Consider the following 25,419-nt stretch of genomic DNA (forward strand, 5'->3'; position numbering starts at 1 on the left):
TGGGTTGCCAGACTACCGAGTATTTACATCCACAAGCAAATACTGACAACAGAGTTTTCAAATCTCCACTTTGGTAAGAGTTTATATTTTTTAAAATTTTTAAATAATCGTTTTCGGTGCAGCAGTTTATCTTCACTTCAATGTGGATGCCAGACCAATCCGTAGAAACTTGTTTTAATTTTATGTGATTCCAGGGTCTAAATGGCCATCTACAAGCTGAATCCAGCTCGTCCCAATCCGAGATCAGATGAGATCCACCACACGGTTTTGTAACCAACCTTGCTCTCCCCGCCGCCACTTTCTGATCCACTCCGGTGCTTCCTTCCAGCCCGGAGCCGATCTTGCTGCAGGGAGGAGCGACCGGGGTGCAGTTGAGCCGAGCCGAGCCGAGCATCACATCCCCGCATTCAAGGAAACAGACAAACGCTGCACTTTTCAGACTTCTCACGATGTTCTAGCCGTTTTCACAGCAGCAGAGTCCCCCATAATAACAGCTGGATTCCATGCGGACCTCAACGGGAGCTGCTCACCTCTGAGGAGGTGGGGATCTCTACCCAACCAAGGAAAACCCCCTCAATTGTTTCCTGCGCCAAGAACTGTAGAGACATGGTCATCACCCCGCATCTGTGGTAAGGTAGCGGTGATCTCCTAATTCAAAGCATTCTGATGGTTAATTGTGCTGATATGTTATAAAGAGGCGGGATTAGATTACAGAGCTCGGTACACTCCATCCACTAGACTGAGATCTTCGCTTCTCATCCGTTTTTTATTTGCATCCTGAGTGAATCACCGAGAACCAGTCAGACATGACCACATAAGCATCCGCTGATTTAGCAGGCTGCTGCCTGTCCGACACAGGGATGAAGACTCCCTGATCCAAACATCATCCCAGCATCCATCCAAAACACGGATGCAGCATATCCAGAATAAAAAACAGCCCAGCATCCAACTCTCAAACTGACTTTGATGATGTAATGCGTCAGTGGCATTTCCATCCTTTTGTAACTGGGAATTCTGCTTTCATCCTGTCCCGTGTTAGTCAGTTTAGATCATCGTCCCTGCTCTGTAATCCCAAATGCTTCAGCTAATAAGGATGCTATAATAACTCATTTAAAAGTTAACTAACTTCTGTCACTCATTTGGCTCCACACCACCTCACAGACCCTTTAAAAACTGAAGGTCAGTCTGTGACTTTGCAGTCATTTGGACCTAAACTACATAAATTAAAGAATGGCAGAGGAGGGAGGGACGCTCAGCTGTTCGATCAGTTGTAAACTGGTTGACACTAACCATCCAGCTGAAAGTGTCCTTACTTTTGAACAGATATGAATGAAATCACCAAGTTAGATATAAATAGAGATGCACCCCAATGAAAGCCTGTCTGTCATCAGCATATGACCAATATTACACACAATTGGCTTAATCTGTGATCAGCAGATCTGAAACTCAGTAATCAGATTTTTTATTTTAGTGATGCACCGATTCTGGTTTTGAAGGCCGATACCAATGTCTGGTTGTTTTCGACTCTGACTTGTTCACAGATTTTGGCAAATTGCTCTTTATTTAAAAAAAAACATAACTAACAGGATGCCTTTTATTAGATTTCTTTTATTAGTAATTCCAGAAATAAAAACATTCAAATGAAAGATCAGTCTAAAGCAGGCGTGCATGTCAAAGGTGCAGCCCGGGGGCCAACTGTGGCCCTCGGAGTGATTTTGTGTGGACTCCAATTGGATTTTTATGGATGAGTCTCTCCAGCAAGTTTTTTATGCAGAGCAGTGGTTCCCATTTATTTACCATCATGGCCCCCTCAGGCAACATAATTTTTTGGCCCACTTTTGACCATCCGACCAGAGCCATTCTGCAGTTTGACCAGAGGTCGGCAGGCTTGAGACGACCACAAGGTAAACCCCGCACCCGATGGCTCGCAGCTGGCACAAAACCCGCCAGCACTAGAAACAACTGGCTCACCTGGTTGGCTCAACGTACTAGTGTGAGATGTCACCCGACTCTTCGCAGGAGCCTTGATGATGAGGATGACCTAGAAGCCCGACCCGTTTGGCTCATCTTGATGTGGAGGAGCAGCAGATCTACTGCGAGCCCCTCCCAGATGGCTAAGCTTCTCACCCTATCTCTAAGGGAGAGCCCAGGCACCCTGCAGAGAAAACTAATTTTGGTCGCTTGTACCTGTGATCTCATTCTTGAGATCACTACCCAAAACTAGTGACCATAAGTGAGGGTAGGAACGTAGATCGACCGGTAAATTGAGAGCTTTGCCTTCCGACTCAGCTCTCTCTTCACCACAATAAACCAGTACAACGCCCGCATCACTGCAGACGCAGCACCAACCCATCAATACCCCGCACTCATGAACAAGACCCTGTTCTACTTTAATTCCTCCACTTGGTACCTCATCCCTGACCCGGAGAAGGCATCCCACCCTTTTCCGACTCAAGACCTTGGTCTCGGATTTAGAGACAATCTTAAACTCATGCACAATTACTGTAACGGCTCTAAAAGTAAACTTATCAGATAATCGTACCTTTTGTGGTGAGTTACAAGTGCTCTGGTTCACTTGGAAGGACATCGGGACCGTTCCGATCATAAATCTAGCCTTTCAAACGTGTCTGATTTTTGGGAACAAACAAACGCGCTGCTTGTTGAATGTGACTTCTAGCCAATCAGAAAGTGAGGTGACGGACGCACACCCCATACTTTTTTATCCCCACGTGTGTGGTCTCTTTAAAAAGGGGCAACTAAATCCTGCTGTGTGAACAGAGTTTTATAAGCTGTGAGGGAGATTTTATCAGCATCGTTTCACTTTGAACATAGAAGGAAGAAAGCCAGTTCAAATATCTTTTAACAAAAACGGAAAAGTTCAGACCCTGATGGGAGTGGCGTTCTTGTGTACGACAAAACCCCCGATTCACAAGGAGCAAGGGGTCAGTCAGTGGTTCATGAGTGGGAAAATTGTATGAATCAATTGTTGTGGTCAACTCAGCAACACAAAATCGGGAGGGTTTGAGCTGAGAAGTCTGATAATACAGAATTCAAACACCGAATGATGGAAATTTTGCTGATTTTGGATCACCTGATAGCTGAGCACCAATCAAAACACACAAACCACATAGGTTGTGTAACATTTCAAAATACAGCATATTAAGCATGCCTTTCAACAAAACGTGAAATATCTAAATACTGTGGGTCTTCATTCTTCAGGTGGCATTACCTTGTATTAGGGGTTGTCTAATATTATTAACATCAAATATCAGAAATGATCGTATCGATTTTCACTCTATTAACCCTCCCACTGTCCTAACGGGTGTGACCCCGCGAGGAAAGTTGACCATTGAGCAGGATTGATGGTTTATCCCTTGGGTCCATGTGGCAGGGGTGAGGAGTGAGCACCACCTCACCCCTGCCACGTGGACCTCAAGGGATAAACCATCGATCCTGCTCAATGGTCAGCTTTCCTCGCGGGGTCACCCATAAAGACAGTGGGAGGGTTATAGACACAACTTTATATTTTTAAATCATTTTCTTGAGCCAGTATGTGCTAAAATGACCCTTTACAGAGTTAATGAAATGTCACTCAGACCCCACCGCCCTCTGTGGCCGGAATACCACTTTTGCAACTTCAGAGTGCTGGGCTGCCACCATTCTTCCCACATGTTTCCTGCATGTTTTAGATCATCAACACAGCTGATTTGTTTGATTTAGTGATAAACTGGTCATCTAGAGACTTATAAAGGCTGAGGAGACTTTTCAGCAGTTAGAGTGAGGTGTAAAAAAAAAGACGAACGCACAGCGAGGAGATAAGTTTCACTTTTGCTTTGACCACAGATAATTAATAATGGACACTAGGGGTGCTTAAGCAAGCAACACTACATAGGATCTCTTAACATAACACGCACATATTACATATGAAACTCTTCAGCTACTTCGCTTCTCACTGTTTGTCTAAATATGATTCATCTGAGACACGTTTTTGAGTTATTTTTGTTTGTTTGGTACAACTAGCCTAACTTCAACTTAAGTAGTTGACATATTTTGCACAGATAACATTTTAGTATGTGTGATTGAAGATATGTATCTTAGTTATCTAAAATGATTACTCTTCATTTTTATGACGGGTTATGGTTTTAATTGGAATTGGAAATGAAGAGTTAGACATTATCATATATCGGGTAAACAAAAGCTGACAACAAACATACTTATACGTTAGATGAATTGCTGTGTAATGCCCAGTTCTACCTAGATGACAGGATGCTTGCAAAACAAAATAGTAATTTAGCATAGTTTTGTATTTTTTTTAAGAGAGAAGCTGCCTGCAAGACCCACATCCTTTTATACTGATATCATACGCAGAGGTAAAAGGTCCAAATCAGTCAATTTTTCATTATTGACGAGTCATAAATTCAGAGAGCGCTTGTCCTTTAGAACCCTGTAATATAATATGAGGACACGATGCTGCTTTTGTTGGCCCACTTTAATTATGCAACAGAGAGCCGGGATCAGCAAAGTTGTTTCAGTTTAGAGTGGTGGTCAATACAGACAGATTGTGTTCCTGGGATGTGGAGAAAACACAAACATGACTGTCATTCTACTCCCATTACGCCACACTAGCCGTTGCACTATTGTGTTACGTGTTTGTAATGAGTGATGCTGTTACCGTCTGTTTCAGCAGGTGGTAACATTGCAGCAGAGGGGTTGGTGACCCCTCAGTGGTTGGCTAAGCGTGGGCGTCTGACTGCTCGTCCCTCTGAGAGCAGATATGGTGGGATTACAGAGCTCCTTCTTCCTCGTCTCTCCCTGCTCCTCCTGGTTTGACCCATGTCCAAAAACACACGATTGTCACTCATTCATCCCTGATTCTTTATTGATCTCTGGAAGAGAAAGCTTCATCTTGTCCAGATAAAACAGCATAAGCCTGTCAACTGAGCAGATTGTTGCTAAGAAGGCAAAAGTTTTATTTTTCTTTACTTAAAGTATTTCTACTGGTCGCCGTTCTTATTTTGTTTAATTCATTTGTGACAACAGCAGAAAAATGAAAAGAAAAATGCATCCACCGGGTCAGGGGATGTTGCAGGTTTGAGGATCATTTTTAGGCTGAACAGAAATAATAAAATCTTATTGGCATCATGCTAAATAAAGAAATTATTTTTTATTTCCTGCTGTCTTTTGATTTAATTTCATTTTGCAAAAGGACTTCAGTAAGATTATTATAATTAAAGTGCATATAATTTCACCTTTGTTTACATTTTTGTTTTGACAAATTGCAGTAGTTTTATGAGTTTGGTTCGAGGTGATAGAGTAGAAAATAAGTGTTTTAATTTAACTTAATAACATTTTATTTTATTTTTTACATCTATAAATTGTGTTTAAGAAAAGGAAGTGCACGAGCACAAACAGCAAGGCTACAATATAAAGAAATATACGCCTGGCTGGTAATGTGTGCATGTAGAAATTTAATTTATTTTTACACATTCCTTACACGTATTGGGGGTCGTTTTAGATTAAATAACATAAATAAATGTCCAAGATGGGAATAGGAAAAATCTAGAGACAAACCTTAAAACCTAAGTGTATTTGTATGAAGAAATTTCAATTAGCTCCATTGTTGGAAACGCTAGGACTTGGAATAGCCTGACAGATCTACGTCACACCGTCACTTAATGTTCATGGACTCACCCACCATGACTCACGGCTGGGAAGGCTGTTGGTTTAACATCCAGGAAACTGCAGAGAATGTCCCAGCTAGTAGAAGCTAACCGTTAGCATTGTCATATCCACCACATAGCAGAACTCCTCCAGGTTTGTGTTATTTATGGGGCAAAAACATCAACATCAAAGCAAACAGAGTCAGTGGTAGAGTCACATTGTTGTTTGCCAGTCAGAGAGGAGATGTCCAAATATCAGGAAATAAGACTAGATCCTGTCATCTGAAGCTACTTTCTTCTCCAGCGGACTTCTGTGTTCTCCAACGGATGCACCGGAGCTTTTCCCCCCAGAGAACGACTCACAAGGCATTCATTCCTATTAGAGACCACAGCAAATGTATTGAAAATACGAGTAAATTTAACCTTTAAACTAGAGGTCTGCAGCTCTGGAGCCACAAACGGCCTTTTGGACCTTCCACAATAGCTCTTATCAATTTTGGTTAACCCTCTCCTGCTCAAAATAAGTTTTGATAAAAGGAAGAACAACTAAATCCTTCAGGGGTACATCTGAGTCAAAAAATGCTTATGAAATACGTATGTGTGGAGTAACCAGGTAGGTAGGTTTTAACGTTGCAAATCTGCAAAGCCTGCCTCCAGAGGGTTAAAACACTCAAAACATTAACTCATGTTTTTAAATAAAGATACAATGAAAATGCAGGTTTAAGCAGCTTTTTCTGTTTTTTTCATGAAATAACTGCATTTTTACACAGTTTTTCCCAAAATAGAAACATCCTATGGTTTTCAAAATATCCATATTCTTTTTGCAAATTTGTATACTGTACATAAATTCTAAATTGTAATCATATAAACTAAATGAGATTTCTGATTTTTCCTAACAATTCCCACATTATCATTAGAAATTGGAGAAAAAGGAGAACTTTTAGGATCTTTGATTGTAACAAGTGACGATCCCTGGTTTAAACTTTAAACGTCCCAGAAAAGAAAACATGCAGGCCTCTAATTTAGTGCACACGAAGGGGTTTATGTTTCATTTTTATTGAGGCCTCCGCTCTGTTTACTCCCGTCGGCTCGATGTCGGCCCACGTGGGAACTGCTTCTTGAAGCACGAAGGTGCTCGTCCATCATCTCGCAGAATAAACACCATCCGTTAGAGAAGTAGCTGTAAATACAGGAAGTGACAGCAACACACGGAAAAAGGGAAATGTTAAAAATCAATAAACAAAGTTAATCAGAATAAACAAACTGTAAAGTTCGGCCGAATAATTTAATTTACTCAGAACTGCGTTGTAGGGGCATTTAGGCTTCTGCTTTGTCTCTGCTTAGATCAGGGATGTCCAGACTTTTCAAGATGAAACCAAAATCATGAACTTTAAACTCCTCAGGGTCTGCTGATAAAACGTTTTTTAAGAATACAAACATTATTTTCTATTTTTCATTTGTTCAGCTCAAAAAATACCTAAAATAGATATATTAGTAAAAATTCAAACATAAAAGATTTAAATATATGAATTTATATCAGCAGTTTCTTGGAGAGACCTAAGTCCACTTTTCTAAAAATTCAAGTGAGGGCCATGCAAATCCCCTTTGAGGGCCGCAAATGGCCCCCGGGCTGTACTTTGGACACACCTGGCTTAGATGATGATATTCATGGTGACTGGATTTAGAATTATAAGCTCATGACTAATGAGGATGGTGAAGCCAAGCTGTCCGACAAAACAAGAGAACATTTAAATATACATATGAAATTGATTCAGTCAGCTGTTTGAGGCTAAGGGAGGAGTAAAATAATTACCCTCATTATATTTTGGTTTGTTTTCAGAAGAGCTCTTGTTTATAATTTACTTAAAAAATTGAAATTAGGGATGCACTGATACCGATACTGGAATAAAGTTAACTGATACCAATGCAGTTGACTGAACGTGGCTTCACTGTAACTTGTTGTTTCTGTTCACCTAATATTTTTCTTTTGTGATCATTTCTTTTAATATATTTTATTTTTTATCTACCTCACAGTCTTTTCCAGTTGAAACCAGAGAAGAAAATAAAACCTGTATTCTAATTCATTGCAGTTTTTGTGTGGTAGAAGTATCAGTAATCGGTATCGGCGAGTACTCAGATCCAAGTATCTGTATCGTATCGGTTTTTGAAAAAAGTGGTATCGGTGCATCCCAAATAGAAACTGTTAGTTCTTTTCTTTGCCTTTTCTGATTTTTATAAATATATGACCAGTTGATTCCAGTTTGGGTCAATTAAAAAGTTTCCACGAGTTGTAAAAAAAAATCAGCAGTCAAAACAAACGTGTCTTAAAGAGACAATATGTAGTTTTTACCGTTAATCTCTGGAAATATCTATTGAGTTGTTGTTGAGAAGGAATTAAATGATGCCAAGTTGTTGGAAAATGTTGGCGGCTTCGTAACATACAACCATAAAAATCGGGTCTAAAATAAATGTGAACTGGTCTAAGTTTCTGGGCGACGATGTATTAGATTCCATATTTCCTTCTACGGGAACCCATGAGGACAAAATGCTTTTACTGATTTGTAACAAATGGTTATAAAACTTTTGCCATAAACGTTGTTGTTTTACACGTTTACCTCTTTGCTCGTTGCCACTGATGAAAGGGAGGGTGATGTGCTTGTCAGTTAGCTGGAGGTTGCACTCCCAGGGATTTTTTACCCTAATGGCCATCTTTAGGTTGTTACTCGAACACAAACTTACCGCTTGCTTGCAGTGTTTATGTACGTACTGCCCTTGTCGCCAGGGAAATTACACATCGTCACTTTAATATTTTAACTTTTTGATATTTGGTTGTATTTATCCTGAATAAATGTTTATAGTAAAAATATTTAAAATTTCATTCCTTTTAAAATTAAAATACAAAAAGATTATTTCGTCCAGGTGTTTTGAAATAAAAATTAGAAAAAATAAAAATATTTATTTCTCTATTGTTTATTTTTTTCTATTTTAAACACGAAGGTGCACCATGAAGACGCAATATTTATTTATTTTTTTATTATTCTACATTTCCAAGAGGATGTTAAAATAGTTAAAATCAATTATTTATTTGTTTTGTGCACATCAAGTTATTGCTTGAGCTTTTGAATCTTTATATTTGTTGTGCTGCATCTGAAACAATCTGGAATTGAATAGAAAAGCACAGCCTAGATGTAACTGAGCAGTAGCATGAGTCTTAACTCAGTACAAAGCTATGCATGAAGGTTAATGCTGGTACAAATGACCACTTAGCTGTGATGCATTCACAGTCAGGGGAAAACATTGGATTTTTGAAAGCTACATATCTTTACAGGCCTTTTCAAGCTTTAGTGTTGGATTTTAATAATAATTATACTGTTTTATGTTTGCCTGTAGGTCAGGCAGAGTGGCACTCCTAAAGTAGGCCAGTGGAGTCCACTATGTGTGGAGTTACAGTAGCTTACACCCTGGTTGGCTTAAGACAGGGCCGGGCAGGATGATGACGTCCCCACAGGATCTAAATTATAGATTATAGTGTGTGAGAATACTGCATGTGAGTGCGCTTGCTGCAGGTCTGCTGTGTGGATGACACATGGGAGCGCCCAACTGAAACATCCTGCAGTTCAAACCACAGGCTGCTGATGTGGTCAAAGCCTCTTTTGTCCCTAGTTACCACAACGTGTCTTCAACATCTTCTAATAAATATATATAATAATTAATAAATATAAATGATATTAACTATACCGTTTGAATTATTACACAGCAGTACTGTTGGCGCTGTTGTGGATGCCAGCATGAGTCGTGACTAACGATAAACACGAGCGCTCCCTGTTGCTATTTGAGCTAATGTTTAAGCAGGCAAGTTCAATTGCAGTGATTTCATCACTTTAACTCCGTTCTAGCTAGCTGAGCTGATGCATAAATGTTTCCTTTATGACAGTTTTTTGGGGAAAGTGTGAGTTTAAAAGGTTGCAATAATTGTATTTATTTGTTAATGTGGTCATTTTCTTATTTTCAATCTAATTAAAGATTAAAAATAATAAATTAGGGGTATGTGAGGAAATAAATTGCTTTAGTTCCCTTTTTGACATTTTATAGGGATATTTGATATTATCGTCCAATATTTTCATCAAAATGTAATATTGGAAATTATCTGTTTTTTTTTTAACCACACAACTTTTAAATATCATGCGTATATTATACATGAAACTCTTCAGCTATGCCTCCTCTCGCTCAAAATATGACAGATCCAAGGTTCCGTTTTTGAGATATTTTGGTTTGGGACCGGTCTTAAATCGAAGTAGTTATCATATTTTGCACAGATCATGTTTAACATCAGACATGTGATGTTAGTTACCTACCTACCTAAAATGATTTAGTTTCTTGTTTTTTTATGAGGAGGACCCCCTCATGTATTGATATTGGTTTATATTGGAAAAGTTATGTGTCGATACATCTGATATCAGTAAAAAAAATCAAATAAAAAGCCGATACAGAACATCCTAATTTATGACGATAAAACTAAACCTCACAGAATCAAAATTAAGACGAGATTGACTAGGGGTGCCTCCGGACATTCTTAAAAACCTAAAGTTAAAAAGGAATTTCAGAGAAATAAAATTAAAAATAAATAAATAAATATAATATATATATATATATATATATATATATATATATATATATATATATATATATATATATATATATATATATACACACATTTATTATTCATACCCCTGACTAATTTTGACAAAGTTACTTTCATTCAACCAGCAAGTTATTTTTTTAAAACGATACAGGAGGCGTTATTGTGCCAAACAACATTTCTCAGCTTTTATTTACATTTGAGCAAAAGTGTCATGTCAGCTGTTTTTCACCTGTTGAGTTGATTAAAACAGCTGTTCCTAATCAATCTGGGTAGTTAAGATGCTTTAGAACAGCTCTGACTATTTGGAATGGTTTAGAACTTGGGATTTTCCCAGAGACTGACAGGTATCAATTTCCCTCTGGGATTAATAAAGTATTTTTGAATTGAATTGAATTTGAAGGTATAAATAATCTTGGACGTGACCTTTTGCTCAAATGTAATTAAGGGCTGAGAAAACTCTTGGGCACAATAATGTCTCTTGTTCATCGTCTTAGTATCTTTTGGGAGATACCTGTGTCATTTCCCATCAAACAATAACTTGCTGGTTGAATAAAAGTAAGTCAAAATTTGTCAGGCGTACGAACAATTATGTGCAGCACTGTATAAATGAATGAAAATAAATAAATGTTTCACTGAAGGTTCTCTTCTCTCTTATTAAATTAATAATATTCAATAAAAACATTGTTCACATAACTCCAAGAGACAGATAGCAAGACAAACAGAGCACAAACATTTAGATTTTCTTTTTTCTATCTAAAAATTCCAATTATCTTGTTAATCTTCACCCCTAAATCCTTTTATTCAATCATCATAATTTCCCAGAAAACCCTTTAAACCAACTCCCTGAGTCACTTAATCCTGCTTGATCCTTCTACGGTGAAGCATGACAGAATGCACAGTGGCCTGGCACGCCTTATGTAAATATATAGGCTAGCCACGAGCTATTGAATCCAGCCAGTTGTGGGGCGGAGTCTGCAGTTGCCATTCAAACTGTCTCCGCGTGCGTTTGGACAGCGCTAAAACCAATCGGAGCAATGAACAATGCCCCATTTTCATCACGTCAACGGGGGAGTCATCGTCAAAGAAGAAACAAATACATATTTTGTTTAAATAAAGGACTTAAGTACCTCTAACTGCTCATGTCTTCAAGGAAAGCCCAAGTCTAAATAGTACAAAGTTGATGCCAAAGGTGTTTCAAATGAGCAGCCGACACCATCTTTGTTGGCTTTCTCCGTCGCAGCTGTCGTGCCAAGCTCGCCCAACAAGCGTAGAGCGCTGTGATTGGCAAGACGCTAAATTGTTCGGGCCAATAGTAGACCTGCTGAGGCTACAATGGAGTGGCTAGATTTTAATGCTACAGCTTTAGTATAAATAAAATAGCAAAATTACAACGCCAACAAGAAATCCAGAAACAAATAAACTACCTGGAAATTGGATTCAAATTTATAAGATATTCCTGTTGGTTTCATTCAAACAACTAAATGCAATGATTACGCAACACGGGCAACAAACATCTCAAGAGTTTGGGAATTTTTGTCAGGAATGCAAACACCTTTTTTTCCAAAGATATAAGTAACAAAATAATTGCTAAAATCAGCTGTAAAATTCTAGGTTTGTTTATATTTGTAATGTTATTCTGTGTGGTTCAGACCTAGTGTGTGTGAGTGGCACTGATCTGGTAAACACTGAGTAAATAATGAGGAGAATCGTAAATGCCCATGCTTAAATGAATAGCTGTGTCTCAGCTCGGTGTCCGTTATTCGGATTAGCATAGTGAAATAGAGGAAGAAGCCTTCTGGAAGCCTCAGAGAGGCCCCGGTGCTAATTTGTGACTGTCTTTATGCAGGAAAGCTGTTCGATGGTGTAACTTCCTGATTTTTGTGTTTCAGATGAACAGCAGGCAGTGAGTGAGGGGCCCCACAGCCGAGGGCGGTCCACGGAGTCGACTGGTGCCCATTATGTCGCACTATCAGCAATACCAGCGAGGCCCTCAGGGCCGCACAATGAGTTCAGAGGAGAGGAGCTCCACGCCTGTGATCAAGACGTCCACGCCGGTTCACAAGAGCGCCTCGTCCTCTTCCTCCTCCCAGAGGGACAGCCGGCAGGTAATCCTTCTAGCTGTGGGAGGAACTGATCCAGAGGGTGGGCTGCAGCTTGAGAGGTGGTGCTCGATACGTTTGGTCTGCAAGGACCATTTCCCACTTCTGATAGTTGTTTTTATAAAAAGCTGCTAATGAAAGGGCAGCTTGAGTTTCCTCATTGCTAAATGAGAACTTCACAGGTGCTTCGACCTAACCCTGCAGTCACCTGAAGCACCCCCCCATTCCCATCACCAAGCTGCTGTGTCACTGTGGCCCAACAGAAACGAGACACCCCTACTGGAATCTCTGACATCATAGCTTTTCCGTCGGCGCTGGTTGATGAATCTTTCATGAGAAGCAGGCGGAGGCTCGGTGCTCCACTGAACACGTGGCCCACTCTGTGAGGCTATGAGGGATTCTAACCCCACGTCTGCAGGAGAGTAGACGGCCCGCTTTCCATTTCCTTCTTTAATGCTGCCTTAAATAAAAAGGATTGACGTTTTGCTTCCCAAGTGCCTTTTTCCTAATTACCTCTTCAGTAGTAGCCTAATTGACGGAGCCAGGCAGCAGCCAAGCCGGTAGCTCTAAAACAAACAAAACTAATTAAAGCACAGATTAAGCCTTTTATGCATAATTATCTAACTAAAGCTATCTTGTGTTGAGAGCTGATAAAATAGTTGCTGGTTGGGTCAAATTTTGACATTTGCGTTGTGTTGATTTTCAATAATAACACAATCTTGACCCACTGACAGAACAGAACTTGAATCTTGTTAAGTTATGTGAGCGTGACTATGTGCGCAGATTCTTCGGCTTGAGTGTTGCTGCAGGACTGATGCTCACATTGTTGCATCGGGGGGAAAAATTGCCAGTCATGAATAATGAAACTATACACACCTCTGTGGACCCAGAACTAATTAAGGATTCATAAAAATCGTATAAGGTATTGACACGTTTTTGTGTTTTGTCCCGAGTTCCTCCAACGTATGGATGAAGTTGCATGAAATTATTGTAAAAATAATCACTTTTAGTCTAAACAAGTAAAAGTTTTCCAGCCTGGAAATGTGTCATCGTTAACCCTATGCATGCATGTAGCTATACGTTACGTGTTATCTGCAGACAACTGACTTTTGCAAAAACAAAGAGTGCTGTATTCTGTTTTTGTCATGCCATAACGGGATCCTACCCCTGTTTTTAAACCAACGCATGCCACTTTTCCCTCTGCTGAAGATCCTGTTCATTCTCAACACCACTGCAGGAACAAAGTCACCACCTGCAGTAACTCACACTGCTTGTGGGTTTAAAAATAAATAAATAAATAATAAATAAATAATAATGCTGCAGCTGTCAGATATAAATCAAGTGTATTTACACAGCTCACACAGGTCCGTCCATCTCTCAGGCTGTTAGCGGTCTATCCATGTAAGTACCACCCTCCATGCTTTCCAGCCTAGCCATCCTCAAGACAACAGGTCTGTGGTTTGGAGCAGCTGAGATATCATCTTACAGCGATGACTGTGGTGGATGAGGTGAAAATCGGGCTGAGCTTCTCTGTAAGGCTACAGCTTCTTTTGGTGATCTGCTTCTTAATTAATCCATCAATCTCTGGAGAATAGAACCACCTAATCCTAATTTGTTGCCAACTTTTTCCTCCGTTAACAATAACTGATTATCAGAACAGTGAGTGATTTTTCAGAAATCATATATTTTACAATATTTTGGATGCATCAACCCAGTATATTGACTAAGGAATATTTATTTATCTTATTGGTCTATTGAGAAAACAGCTTTTTCCCAACATTACAAGCTTATGAGCTGGTTATTCTAATAGAAACTGTTATGTTTCAAATATAAAACAATAAATAGATTTAAGCTTCTTTCCGGAGTATTTGTCTTATCCGATGGCACCATCTAGTGGCTGACAAGCATTACACACAAAAATTTTGTTGCTCTGTTTGTCTAAGATGGCAACTTCACGTTTCTGTTTATAAATGTGCTTCTGTAGCCGACAAACAGAGCTAAAACACGTTGTTTTACGAGTATTATTCTCATGTCATGCTGTGTTCTCATATATTTATATTTTAGAGACGTGCTTGTCCGTGAACAGTTCATCAACTCTGCATCAGCCGAGGTACTCCTTAAATTTGAAGCATGTAAGCGGTAGTCTAACACTATTTGCTAGTTCTGGTCGGCGCTCAGTTTCCTATTGCACAGAGCTCGGCGGGGCAGGGGGCGTGCTTAGCAAAAAAAAAAAAAAGACGTATCGCTTACATTTTATCACAGTACATGATGAGATATGAAATCATGCATCTTTTCTGAAAGGGGAAAACTCCGGAAAGCAGCTTTAAGTTCAAATGTTTTAAGGACAAAATGAAGTTCTCGCTGCTGCTCCGGCTATCATTGCCTTTTTAAATCAGGTGTTAAAGGGCCTGTATCACACTATTTTACACCCTCCACACACAACCACTCGAATGAAAAAATGCAGCTGAGATGGTAGCAGATTGCCAGCCTGAATTATTATCTAGGTCCAACCCTGATGCTCACCCACTAAACCTTATAAGCATTAAGCTAGCGGTTAGCATTTTGGTTGCACTCGCCTGGCCTGGCCAATCCATTTGGTGGTTTTAACGTGTGAACATCTGAAACCCCACTCTGGTGGTTTTACCAGCAGTCTGGTTCGGTTTACAACAGCTCCTGAGGATGAAATCTTAACTATTTCTGCTGATTCTTCGGGAAGACTGCACAGGAACCTCTGCAGACCAAATCCATATTTGGGTTCTAGGCATTATTTAAAGTGCAGACTAGATAAGAAGGGAATCCCCTCTTCACTACTGTGGAGATTAAACTCCCTTCTAGCTACACGGAGAGACTGGGTTTTAGTAATTACAGTCCAGGGGAAGAGGATTTGCAGCTGACAGGAAAATGCCTGCATGAAGCCAAGAACTGCTTTGGGTGTTTTTCATTAGGAAATAACAATATAGCATGATCAAAAACTACCCAAAAAGTGGATTTTGCATGATGTAGGACTTTTAAAGGTGATTGTTGTGATTTTTGGGACATCTTTGATAGTCTTTAAAGTGTTCCCCTCTTGCTCAGCTATTCTTCATGTGCAGTTTCCCCCACCAGGCCACAGCCATTTTGTTTTTTCCCAAAATGTCAATTTTAGAGAGAAGTTCTGAAGGCACACCTCCTTTTGCAGTGAGGAGTATTGGCAAGGGGGTTGCTATTTGACTGCATATAAAAGAAAATGCATGCACCACGTGATAGGGTGATAGACTCTTCTGCATCAGAAGAAAGCTGTAGAAGTTATTTATAGTGGTGAGTTATACCAAGGTGTCCCTGAAGAGCGTTTGTCCTTTCAGGGAGACTTTAACTGTAATATGTTCATCACATCAAAGGTCTGCCGTCCCAACTGGAGCGGTTGTTGCTGCAGAAAGGTGAATCCCTGAAGATCTGGCCCATCAAAACAGGCCCAACTCACATCTAGATCACAGGTCGTGTTTTTTCGTCTAGGCGTGTTTTACTCATTTGAATGGCTGATTGGATCAGAACTATTTGAATTTTTGACGTTAAAAGCCGGCTCATGTGCCACATGGCACTTCATTAAAAGAAAAGGGTAAACTTGCCAAGAGCGACCAGCTCATTCAGCTGTAAATTATTCTGCAGTGAGATCAATGAATGTAAGCAGAGTGCAGGAAACCACTTTGACTTCATTCAGTTCAGTTCTCTGGCTGGACTAAAAGACAGATTTCCTTGTTGTAAGCCAGTAGAGTTGGTGGCTCTCTTCAATTCTTTTTAAAGATTTAAAGAAAAGGAAGGCAGCCATTTCTCCTCAGCGTTCAATTGATTTATCAGTTTGGCCTCTGTCAGTGCGCCCCAGGGCAGCTGTGGCTACATCGTAGCTCATCACCATCAGTGTGTGAATGAGTGTGTGAATGGATGAATGATACACTGTAGTGTAAAGCGCTTTGGAGTCCTTGCTCTGAGAGGCGCTATACAAGTGCGGGTCATTTATCATTTATCATTTGGACTTGGTTAAAGTCAATAATCCTGCAGATAGCAGACAGGAAGTCTGTCTGAAGCGTCTGGATGCTGTTTGTTATTGTCTGCCAGGGATGGTGTTCTTACAGCATAAGGCAGCTGTTGTTTACTAAATGCAGAAGCACTGATGCATTTATTATTTTTGCCGGTAACAGCTGAGTGGTATCAGTGTTATGTCTGGCTAATGAAGCCGAGCTGCTCTCACCGTCCTGTTTCGGAGGGGCCGCCCTCGGTGGAGACACGTGGCCTCATTACCCCTCCGATCTGTTGGGCTGCGTGTTAGATTAAACAAGCTGTCGTCTTCTGTTTGTTAAGCGTCCTGCAAACTGAGGGTTGGTGTCATAACGCACGCCCAGAGAGACCTCCTCAAGGTTGGAGCATCACAAGAATCACAGGCTATTATTTTTTATTGCCGGATAAGTTTGTGCATGTCTGACCTACTTTAGAAATATCACATTACATTATTTTTCTGATAAATTAATAGCTCTAGTCTCTCAGTCTGCTTCTTTCACGTCTTTTGAGAGATGGGACAAAAGCTTTGTTGCTCCACAGATTTCTGCCATCAAGCCCGTGACCTTGGGACGACAGTGGGATGCCTCACCTGTCCCTGCACGACTCCGCTGGTCCCCCTCTCCAGAAGCATCGCTTTGATTTACAAACCCACAAGGAGCTGGAAAAGCCTAGTCAGGAGAAAGCTAATGAAGTGGAAATGCTGAGGGAGCAGGAAATTGAAAGGAGCCGTGGTTTTTTTTAAAAATGTGTAGTAGCAAGGGTCAGAAGACGTGCTACACGTGTTCCTGTTGCTTTTACTATGACGATTATCTGTTTTCTCTTTCCCCTCTAGGAGGCGGACAGCTGGGAAATAATTGAAGGATTGAAAATCGGACAAAGCAACGTCCAGAGGCCTGACAAACACGAGGGCTTTATGTTGAAGAAGAGGAAATGGCCTCTGAAAGGCTGGCACAAGGTAGGACCCACAATACAAGACGCAAAGTATTCTGTTAATTTCTATTAAGACTTTTAATTTCTGCAGTTTTGTGCTCTTTAGACAAATACATTCCAACAGAAACTCTTTCCATTTTACCCTTGATGATCAAGCAACACTGTTTTCTGTGCAGCGTTTCTTCATTCTGGACAACGGTATCCTGAAGTACTCCAAGTCCCCGATTGATGTAAGTAATCCTGACCACAACCCGCAGGCAGACAGAGGACTGACCTCTACTGGACTTGACAGTGAGTCAGCTGAAACATCTGCGGCACGGCTCACAGTGTTGCTCCAGCGCTGAACCGTGTCTGAATAAGTTGAAACGCATGACACGCGCAGCGAATCCTGCTTGAGTGGGAGCACCTTTTTTTTTTTACATTTGTTCAGAATGTTTTTAGCAGATTATAAGAACATCTTCATTATCCTCAGATTCAAAAGGGGAAACTTCACGGCAGCATCGACGTCGGCCTCTCGGTCATGTCTATCAAAAAGAGGGCGCGCCGCATCGACCTGGACACGGAGGAGCACATCTATCACCTGAAGGTGAGATTCAAACTGCTAAGGACAAATCAAACGGAAATCAGACAACTTGGGTTAAAGCTCATTAGCTGCTTCCTGTTCAGATCAAGTCTCCAGACATCTTTGATGCTTGGGTGTCGAAGCTGCGTCACCACCGGCTGTATCGGCAGAACGAGATTGTACGATCCCCGCGAGACGCCACCATGCGAGCATTTCCTCCCTCGGCTGCCATGGAGTCACCTCAGCCTGCTCCGACGGTGGTGAATGAGGCAAAGGTAGGCTCTCTTTCTTTTTCTTAAAAATATATAACTAACAAAGGAAACCACTCTTTCAAATACATTGAGAAAGAATATTTTGCACAACATTCTAGTGGACTTAAAGGTGTGGTTTACTTGTTTATTCAGTACATTTGCAGTGTCCTCTAGTGTAAATCAATGCCTTATGAGTCATTAAAAGAAAAGAAAAAAATAATGATGCTCCTGTTCTGAGATGCAGAAGTTAGCTGGTGCAGAGGTAGGCTGAAAACAGCATACTCTTTATTATTGATATGCACACACCTCACTTCTGATTGGCTAACAGAACACGTTCAGCCATGTTGCAAAGTCACTATCACCATGACACTTTTCGCTCTCTCTCCTCGCTGTAAACATTTAAAAAAAGGCCTCCTGTGGGCGTGCACAAGCCAAGATGAGTGAGGCAATAAATGCAAATTCACAGTGTGACATCACAGTGTGAGGATTTTTGAATCCTAGTATTTCACAGTCCATTTTCTATCATAATCTAACGCAGGAGGTAGGTGTAGTAGACTGTTTTCATATTCAGCCTGCATGAAAAACTCAGAGTGACCGATTATAATCGGAAATAATAATTAAAGAATGTTTTTTCAATCAGCTACACCTTTAAGAGTGGCTCACACGGCAGAATAATCATATTTTTTTATCAGACTCACCCCTTCAATCAATCTTAAGATTGTGCATGATTTTGTAACACTTTCAAGATAATCCCTTCAGATAATCCTACCTTGTGTGGTGTGTTATGAGCACTTTGGCCCACTCTGAAGTATGTCAGGACCGCTTCAATCATAAATCTGAGCTTTCAAACGTTTCATGAGAAATTTTCGGGGATTAGCAAACATGCTACCTCTTTGGCATGTTCATACTGTGTTGCTTTTCTAACTGCATTGTTGGTTCTTTTTTATAACACAGAAAAGGTTTCTTTTTTACCTTGCTGACAGTTTCGTTCGCGGCTGCGAACTTCCTCAGAGCTGAAGCTGATGGTGGCTGATGGAAATTAAACTAACAAGATGAATAACATGAAATTATTTTAGGCACAGACAACATACCCCACACTTTTGAAAAGCTTGCAACGCGCCTGTCCCTGTCAGTGTGTTTGAGGTGTGTGTAAATGTCAGGATGCAGCTCCTCCTAGGAGTTGTGATTGACGCCACGTGGAGGCCGTTACAGGTGGTCAGTAGTGTTTACGTTCAAACCTGAAGGAGTCTCCCAGCAGATTTTTTCTGTTGTCAAGTCAGATTTATTTGCTGCATCAGACTGCAAGAGACAGGAAAGACTCATCCTCACAGTCTTTCTGTCCAGCTTGTATTTCACACACTAGGAGTTGAACAAGCAAACATATTGCTGCAAAGCAACAGTGTTTACCATGCAATAATAAATTCAGCCTATATGAACTGAAATGAGATCTTAATCTTTAGAATATGACAGTTTGCTGATCATTAACTCATTGCACTGATGATGATACATAAACATGAATTGTTATATTTAACTCATGCAATAATTAGATAAAGCAGTCTGATAAAACAAAAAAGCATGCATCTTTTATGCCAATTAAATAATTCATAAGCCAATAAATTATGTAGTTATAATTGCTAAAAAAAATCGTTTCTGCACTGATTCAAGGTTGCTCATGCATGAAAGTGTCATTGACGAATCACCAGTGCCTCATGAATGGATCCTGAAAGGTGTGCGGTTTCTGCAGTACTCTGAGATGATGGAGGCAGCTCTGACTCTGTTATCACCACCGCAGGTCAAAACGGGCGGCTTGTCGTGGCAGCCGGCGGCCCCCAGCAGCAGCAGCAGCAGCAGCCTTCCTGCCTCCTACAGTAATGGACAGAGCAAGGTGGTGGCCTGGCTGCAGGAATCGGAGGAGATGGACAAGTGTGCAGAGGGTGAGTCATTTCCCCCTCCCCATGATGTCAGAAATAAATCTGATTTTACAAAATGAGTGAATTAAATCTAGCCTCCTGGCTTTCAGTAAATCCCTCAGAAGTGGATTTGTGACTATTTCGTGACAAGTAATGTGTTTGTGAGCCCGTGGATGTGAATTTTATTTTCAGAGCTTGCACGCTGTCAATCCAGCCTCACGGAGCTAAGCCGGTTATTGCAAAGTCTAGAGATTCTTCAGAGGACACAGTCAGCACCTAACTTCATAGATATGCAGGTAAAGCCAATACACACACACACACACACATAGACTTCATGCATATGCAGAAACTCCACAACACAGATGTGGGACTGAATGCAAGGAAAGACATTTTTCAGAGTTTCAGCTACAGTTTGGAGGGAGAGACGATAGACCTGGTAAAGATGCAGAAATGTGGCACGCCTCAGCAGTTGCCCTCATTTTAGTCTGTGTTTGTCCAATTTTACACCATCTGCATAGCATGTGGGTCGCTTAGCTGCTCCGTTGGAGCTGCTGCAGGGCACCTACTGCCTGCACAGCCTTTTTGGGAACAGCTAAAGAGGCACAAAATGAAATTCTCATTGACATTTCAAGTGTGACTGGTATGACGTCAATATTGTGATCAGTAGGTGTTTTTGCTGAGAGCTGCATTTGTCTAGTTTAACTGTGAACAAACTTCACCAAATTGGTAACATGCTGCTGCAGTCCAAAAATGAGACTCTCCCGAGACTCATTTGTCATGCACACAGTGTGTATCCTCTCATTTCTTCACGTGGAAGCCAAAATATAACAACTGTGACCATCGCAACACACTCTGGTGCTGCCAAGCTCCTAATTGATCACTAAATATTGGTCTGTCATAGTTGTTGTCTTAAATTCATCTCTTCAGTTACACACTATTTTTGTTTGCACCTTTCTTCAAAAGATAAAAAACACATTTTATGTCATTTCATTGCTGATTGTTGCATTTTTTTGTAACGTGTTTATCCTGTTTACCTCCCTTTTGCATTATTTTGATCCACATGTGCCTCAAAGGCCAATTGTGTAGAATTATCAAAGAAAGAAAAGCGCTTGAACAGAAGATGGAGAACAAAGAGCGTCGGTAAAGATGCAAAATTCCAGCTTCAGGTACAACTCACCAGCCGTTCACAAGCACTCATGTACACAGTCAGGGTCTGGTTGTTGTTTTCAGAGCTCAAAAAGACTCAGATAATGACTATATGTTCACATCTTTAGTATTACTCAGGCCGCTGAGCTTAAAGTTAAGTTAAACCTGTAACAACGATGAATGGTAAATGGCCTGTTTTTGATATAGCACCTTCTAGAGTCCTAGAACCCCCCCAAAGCTCTTTACAACACAGTCATTACCCACGCATACACACATTCATCTCCTGTGTAAAAGTTGTATTCATATTCCTTGCTTAGGTTAAAGGGGTCTTTTGAAAAGGTTTAATAGTTTACCTGTTGTAGAAGGTTTATTTGAACAACCTCAGTAGCATAAAAAAGCAAGAGGAACTCCAATGCACTCTCAACTAGAAAAAGTTAAAAAGGCTTTATTGTAATGGCTAGGTCACATATGGCCTTTGAAAAAAAAGTATATATATATATATATATATATATATATATATATATATATATATATATATGTACACATAGTATATATATATACTATGTATATATACATGTATATATATGTACATGTATATATATATACTATGTATATATATATATATATATATATATATATATATATATATATATATATATATATATAGTATATATATATACATGTACATATATATATACGTATATATATATATACTATGTATATATACATGTATATATATGTACATGTATATATATATACTATGTATATATATATATATATATATTCTATGTATATATATATATATACATGTATATATACTATGTATATATATATATTCTATGTATATATATATATATATATACATAGTATATATATACATAGTATATATATATATATATATATATATATATATATATATATATACATACATATACATGTATATATATATATTTATATATATATATATATGTGTGTGTGTGTGTTGATGGCCCCCACCCTACCCTATTCCAACACCCACCTATTTCTATCTAATGCTTCCATTTTCAGTCGTACTGTTATACTGTCTTTATCTCCTATTCAGTTATTCTGTTATCCGTTTAGCATTCATTTATCAGTATACACTACACATTTCGCCTGGGTTTTAATCATTTCCGATGACTAGCATATAGTGGTCACCACAGGGAGGACATGGAGCGGCCTTAAAGGTCGAGAGGTCATCTGTAAGAATGGTAAAGAATGGTATTCTGTAATAAAAGGCTCCATGCTGTTTGAAAAGACATCTGACTCCGACTCTGTTGGGACAGCAGTATCTCAGGAGGTAGAGCGAGCTGTCCAGTAATCAGAAGGTTGCAGGTTCGATCCCGAATGCTGCTGTTGTGTCCTTGGGTAAGACTTTTAACCCACCTTGCCTGCTGGTGGTGGTCAGAGGGCCAGTGTTCGGCAGACCTCGCCTCTGTCACTGAGCCCCAGAGCAGCTGTGGCTACACCGTAGCTCATCCCCATGAATGTGTGTGTGAATGGGTGAATGATTGTGTTGTGACGCGCCTTGGGGGTTTGTAGAACCCTAAAGCTTGGTTTATGCTTGACGCATTCACTTTCCGCTTGGTGATGTGGCTCGCGGCTGGAACGCGCTTCACAACTCGCAGTGTTTATGGTTCATGCAGCTTGTCTCTGCGGTGAGCCAATATTCTCCCAAACTGTAGGGGGCAGCATGGAGCTCTACAGCATGCGTCCAACTCTACACCATAGTAGAAGTAAAAATTACTGTTGTTTACAACATGGCATTTCAGCATTTTTAACAGTGTCCTCGTCTTTTCCGACAGTGCGAGCTATTTCTCTCCAAGAATTATTAACAACATGTTGATCACGGTGATCTTTGAGAGCTGAATCATTCAAATGTCTGTATTTACGAACCTCTGCCATACTAGTTCTTTCCAGTCCGCCATGTTTTTCCGCATCCGACCGTCCACGTGGTTAGAAAATTTCCTAGGTGCGCGGTGCGGAACTTTTGGGCCGTGCGGAGGCGCGGTGGAGGGGCGTGGTTGTTAAAATGACGAAATTTCGCCGCGCGGAGCCGTGCGAACCTCGCGGACGCGTCAAGCATAAACCAAGCTTAAGAAGGTGTGCTATACAGATACAGGCCATTTACCGTCTGTTCTTTTTAAAACCGTCTAAACCCTCAACAACTGAACACAGCTGTTTACGCCACACAGCCACTCTTCCCGTCCCCTGGATGAGTTCAGTTATGGTGCACTTTGACAAAATAAAACATTTCTAATGTAATTAATGTGGGCGCCTTTTGGTGCTGATGTCACTCACTGCCAAAACGGTTGTGATATGCTGACATCTTAGCAGAGTCCTGAAAAGGATGATTTTGTATAGAGAAACAATGGCTGAGAGGATTGATCCGTTGTGTTTTTTCCATCACCCTACCCCCCTCCCAGGAATTTCCTGTAACTCCTATAGTTTAAACCTTTAAACACACCTATGAGGACTAATTCTGACAAGTTAACAGCTCAAACATCTCAATGCAAACAATTCTTTTCAAACCTCCACATTATTCTTAGCTAGTGTTACATGCACATGCATGCAAAAAATAAATAAATACAATTTAGGTTAATAAACATCTCAAAATGCAAAACTGATGTAAATGGTTATAAAACTGCATAAACAAGAAGTGCTAGAATGTTGTGAAGTCAGGGTTAAGACATCCATATAGCTTAGCTCTGCTCGAATTAGCCTTTAGCTTCGCAATCTGATCAAAAGTGAACTTTTTTTTGCAAACTGAGGTTGCTCAAATAGCAGGGTAGACAGTCTCCATAACATTTCCACAGATCCCTTTATTTAAGAATAAATCGGTGGATGTGCACATACCCAGTGTTGTGATTTATGAGAAGTAGTGGCAGTAAGATCTAATTTTACTGCCTCTAGTTTTTTATTAGGACACATAAACAATCATAAATATCTCATCTGACCTCTTTGTTCATTTATTTTGTTTAAATCTGCACTCAGCTGGTGTTTTATGGCTTTGATCTAACATGTCATTGTCTTGCACAAGAATGTAAATCCTTGCTGTTTGCTGACACTCCTTCTAAAACCCTCACACATCAGATGAATGACAGATCAGAGCTCTGATTTGGGGGATTTTCCCTCAAGATCATGTTTACTCATCTGTTAGGATGATTCTGGTTGTCAGACACAGAAAACATCAGCTTTCTCGTGTCTCTTACCTAACTGACAGAGGCTGTGATCTTCCACCAGGTTCCTCTGTCTGCCAGCATGTCCCCGGTCCGCCTCCACTCATCCAACCCCAACCTATGTGCCGAGCTGGCCGACTTTCAGCCCCCAGTCTCCTCCCGTCTGACTGACAGCGTGGAGTACGCCAGCGACTACATTAAACTTCAGGAGGAGTTCTGCACCATCGCCCAGAAAGGTACGACTGATGCTAAACTGTTATTGTTTTTCTTACATGGGAATAATGTTTTCCACATTGAATTGAACTGTGAAATTTCCATTCTTGCTAAAAGTCTCCAGTGCAATATTTTACCTTAAATCGAGCTTGTTGAATCAAACATGTTGATAAATTCACTAGATGAACGCGACTTTTGATTATTTAGGTCTCCCTGGGAAATAGAGGGCTAAATAGGCCAGAGCTTATGAAAAGAATGTTTTCTTAAAGCTGCTATAGCAAATCTACAGAACAAGCTAGGTTTTGAACACAAACATGGTCACATAACACTCACCCCTCCCCTCGGGTACATTCCCTCCTGCCAGAACCAGAAACTTGTATTGCCAGAGGAAACCAGATAGCGCTAAACACCAGACACCGTTTTCCACGTTCAAACATCTTTTGTTGTGCATGTTTTTCTTTTTTGGGATTCTTGTAGTTTGTCCTAAAGTTGAAGTGGTAGCCGGCTGTTTCTCCTTCGCTGATATTACTGAACCTCTCTCACCTGTGGTGTTCTGATGCAAAATATGCGACTGCGTAATGAATGGAGGACCAACGGACATGTGGCGTTTCGGCAACACCGACAACCAGATGGTTCAATAGTTGCTTTCAGTCCCAACCGTGTTATTGGTGGAGGTTTTTAGACAAATGTGAGAGAACCACTTCATTATTATTTATTTCTTATCTCCACAATTTATTTCATAGCTATATATAAATTTATGTTGTTAACTTGTTAACT

The 25,419-nt window shown here is 40.2% G+C and overlaps 1 protein-coding gene across 3 annotated transcripts in view; it reads left to right on the forward strand.

Moving 5' to 3' along the window:
* The first annotated feature begins 480 nt into the window (after positions 1–480).
* Positions 481–25,419, forward strand: part of osbpl6 (oxysterol binding protein-like 6) — a 38,099-nt gene continuing 13,160 nt past the window's right edge. The window contains exons 1-10 of one of the 3 annotated variants that reach the window (XM_015966445.3): positions 481–629; positions 12,192–12,407; positions 17,266–17,388; positions 17,540–17,593; positions 17,836–17,949; positions 18,030–18,200; positions 19,969–20,110; positions 20,279–20,382; positions 21,160–21,252; positions 24,494–24,665. In XM_015966445.3, the coding sequence (XP_015821931.1) occupies positions 12,261–12,407; positions 17,266–17,388; positions 17,540–17,593; positions 17,836–17,949; positions 18,030–18,200; positions 19,969–20,110; positions 20,279–20,382; positions 21,160–21,252; positions 24,494–24,665 (1,120 nt within the window). In that variant the 5' untranslated portion in view covers positions 481–629; positions 12,192–12,260. Of the gene's footprint in view, positions 635–12,191; positions 12,408–17,265; positions 17,389–17,539; positions 17,594–17,835; positions 17,950–18,029; positions 18,201–19,968; positions 20,111–20,278; positions 20,383–21,159; positions 21,253–24,493; positions 24,666–25,419 lie in introns of all 3 variants that reach the window. The other 2 variants (XM_015966446.3, XM_015966447.3) reach the window with 2 other exon arrangements.

Source organism: Nothobranchius furzeri, chromosome 14 (assembly GCF_043380555.1).
Source record: "Nothobranchius furzeri strain GRZ-AD chromosome 14, NfurGRZ-RIMD1, whole genome shotgun sequence".
Taxonomy (NCBI): Eukaryota; Metazoa; Chordata; class Actinopteri; order Cyprinodontiformes; family Nothobranchiidae; genus Nothobranchius; species Nothobranchius furzeri.